This window comes from Carlito syrichta, unplaced genomic scaffold (assembly GCF_000164805.1).
Source record: "Carlito syrichta isolate Samal-C Ts95f unplaced genomic scaffold, Tarsius_syrichta-2.0.1 Scaffold311945, whole genome shotgun sequence".
Classification (NCBI taxonomy): domain Eukaryota; kingdom Metazoa; phylum Chordata; class Mammalia; order Primates; family Tarsiidae; genus Carlito; species Carlito syrichta.
The window spans coordinates 1-2,216 of NW_007256041.1; the positions used below are offsets into that span (position 1 = coordinate 1).

The following is a 2,216-nucleotide window of genomic DNA, read 5'->3' on the forward strand; positions in this document are numbered from 1 at the left end:
GGCGGGGCCCGAGATCCGCCGCGTGCGGAGGCCGGCCGCGGTGGGCCAGGCAGTGCTGAGGTGTGAAGGGGAGTTTCTGAATAGGAGTTTCTTGAGGCGCTCAGAGAATGGCCCCCCCGGCTCCCCACTCCCGTTTCCTGCCCCTTCTGCCCTCCCGTGCCCCTCCCACGTGGGCATCTGACCTGAGCTCTGCTGGCTGTCGCCAGCCAGTGCCACCCTCCCCCACTGCCATGCTTGCAGAAAGGGGGCTCAGGGGCGTTTGCCTACACCCTCCCTGCCCCAGGCCAAGCCATAGCTCCTTCCACAGGCGGGGAAGCCTAGCCCAGGGAAGGAGCGCTCTGGGAGGGGCTCTGTGTGTGTGTGGGGGGGGGTTGGAGAGGGGTTGTGGACCAGTGAAATTTGACAATGTTTTCATCTTCGCTTTCTGGAACCTCCTTCTCGCCCCACCCCCACCCAGCTGTCCAGGCCCTGGTGGCCCCTGGTACAGGGCTGGGAGGCCTCAGTAAGGGCAGAGAGCTGTACTTCAAGTGAGAAACAAAAGCCTTTCTTTGACTGTGGCCGGTGGGGGGGGCCTTGGCAGAAGAAGGGGCTCCCAGGGATGTGAGGAGGAGGTGCTGCTGGAAGGGGGCAAACTCGGAAGGGTCCCCAGTCCCCAGGATCCCAGTCAGTTCCCAGCCCATGGGGGCTCAGGCTCACCCTCGAGTGGCACAGGAATCCCAGGTAGACGATGGCCGCCGCGGGCAGCAGCACCAGCAAGAAGACCGTGGTGGGCAGCAGCAGGTGCAGCAGGAGTGCGGCCAGTACCCGGCCAGGCAGCAACAGGGGCCCGAGGCCTCGGGCAGCAAGGCCCAGCCACCCCGGACATGTCAGGGCCAAGGTCTGGCGGTCAACAGGCCTTCGGGGCAGCATGGGTGCTGTGTCCGAGGCGCCCCCTCCCTCATCCTCCTCCGTCTCCCTTTCCTGCTCACTCATGCCCTGGCTGACAGCAGGCTTCTGGTTCAGGGTGGGTCTGGGGCAAGAGGACCTGTGCTCCCCAGGGCCAGCTTAGGGACCCTTAACCCCTCCCCAGTTGCACCCTGTCCACACCCTGTCACAGATAGTGGGCCCTGGTCCCAGGGGTCCAGCCCTGACAGTCCTCAGGGCCACACCCTTGCCTCAGTTTCCCCACTGCCAGGCTAGACCTCCCTCTACCAGGCAACTGCAGCTCCGGCCTGGCCAGTCTCCCAGCCGGCTCCTGCGCACTCTGATTGGCCTCACACTGCTCGCCCCACGCAGCACTAGGGTCCTCCTCCCCCTGGTCCCGCCCTTCCCCCTTCCAGCTCCCCCGCACAAGCACAATGACTTCATTTCATAGGTCTTGACTCTGAAGACTGCCCCATCAATAGCTGCCACCTAGAGGCTGGCCACCCACCTCACTTCCCAGCCCTGCCCTGTGTTCCCTCATGGGAAAACCTGGCCGCCCCTCAGCCTCAGTGAAGCAGGAAGACCCCAGGTACCTACACCCATCCAGGGGGTGGGAGGGCACCAGGGCAGATGGATATGAAATGCCTGGCACACAGGATGCACTAGCAAATGGCAGCTAGATCACAGGCATCTGTTGTGTCTGGATCCAGCCCATCCTGAGAGCACACACAGTGGCGGATGTTCAGACGATGGGAGCATATATGCTGTTTCGTCAAGTTGGAGGGCAAAGTCTTCTTCAGCCCATCCCAAAGCCCAGCGGGTTTCCTCAGATAGTACTACAACCCCTTGGCCCCTGACAGGCTACTAGGTTTCCTGCACAACACAGCACAGTCTTTCACACTCCCTGATGGGACTCATCAGTTCGCAGTGTGTGGCTGTCTGCAGCTGAGCAGTTTCCCTGCAAGGCTTTCTCTCCAGGGCCTGCATTTCCCAGGCCTCTCAAGCTGTCTTCTTCCTTCAGAGACCGAATGAGCATGAGGCAGGGACCTGGAGTGTGAAACATGTGACACGCCCCAGCAGGGTAGCAGGGTCCCCTGCAGTGCAGGCCAGGTCAGACTTGAAGATGACTTAATTCTTTCTTTTTTTTTGAGTTGGAGTTTCACTCCGTCACCCAGACTGGCATGCAGTGGCCACTCCCGGCCACCGCAGCCTTGACCCACTGGGCTCCGGCAATCCTTCCGCCTCAGCCTTCTGAGTAGCTGGAACTATAGGCGTGCGCTACCACACCCGGCTGATTTTTGATTTATTGTAGA

At 61.5% G+C, this 2,216-nt stretch overlaps 1 protein-coding gene across 1 annotated transcript; it reads right to left on the minus strand.

The window, feature by feature from the left end:
• Nucleotides 1-696: 696 nt before the first annotated feature.
• On the minus strand, nt 697-972 carry TMEM88B (transmembrane protein 88B; the record flags this gene model as incomplete). Its single annotated transcript, XM_008069352.1, has 1 exon — nt 697-972. A coding segment is annotated over exon 1 (276 nt), but the record flags the coding sequence as incomplete, so codon positions are not given.
• Between the last annotated feature and the right edge of the window lie 1,244 nt (nt 973-2,216).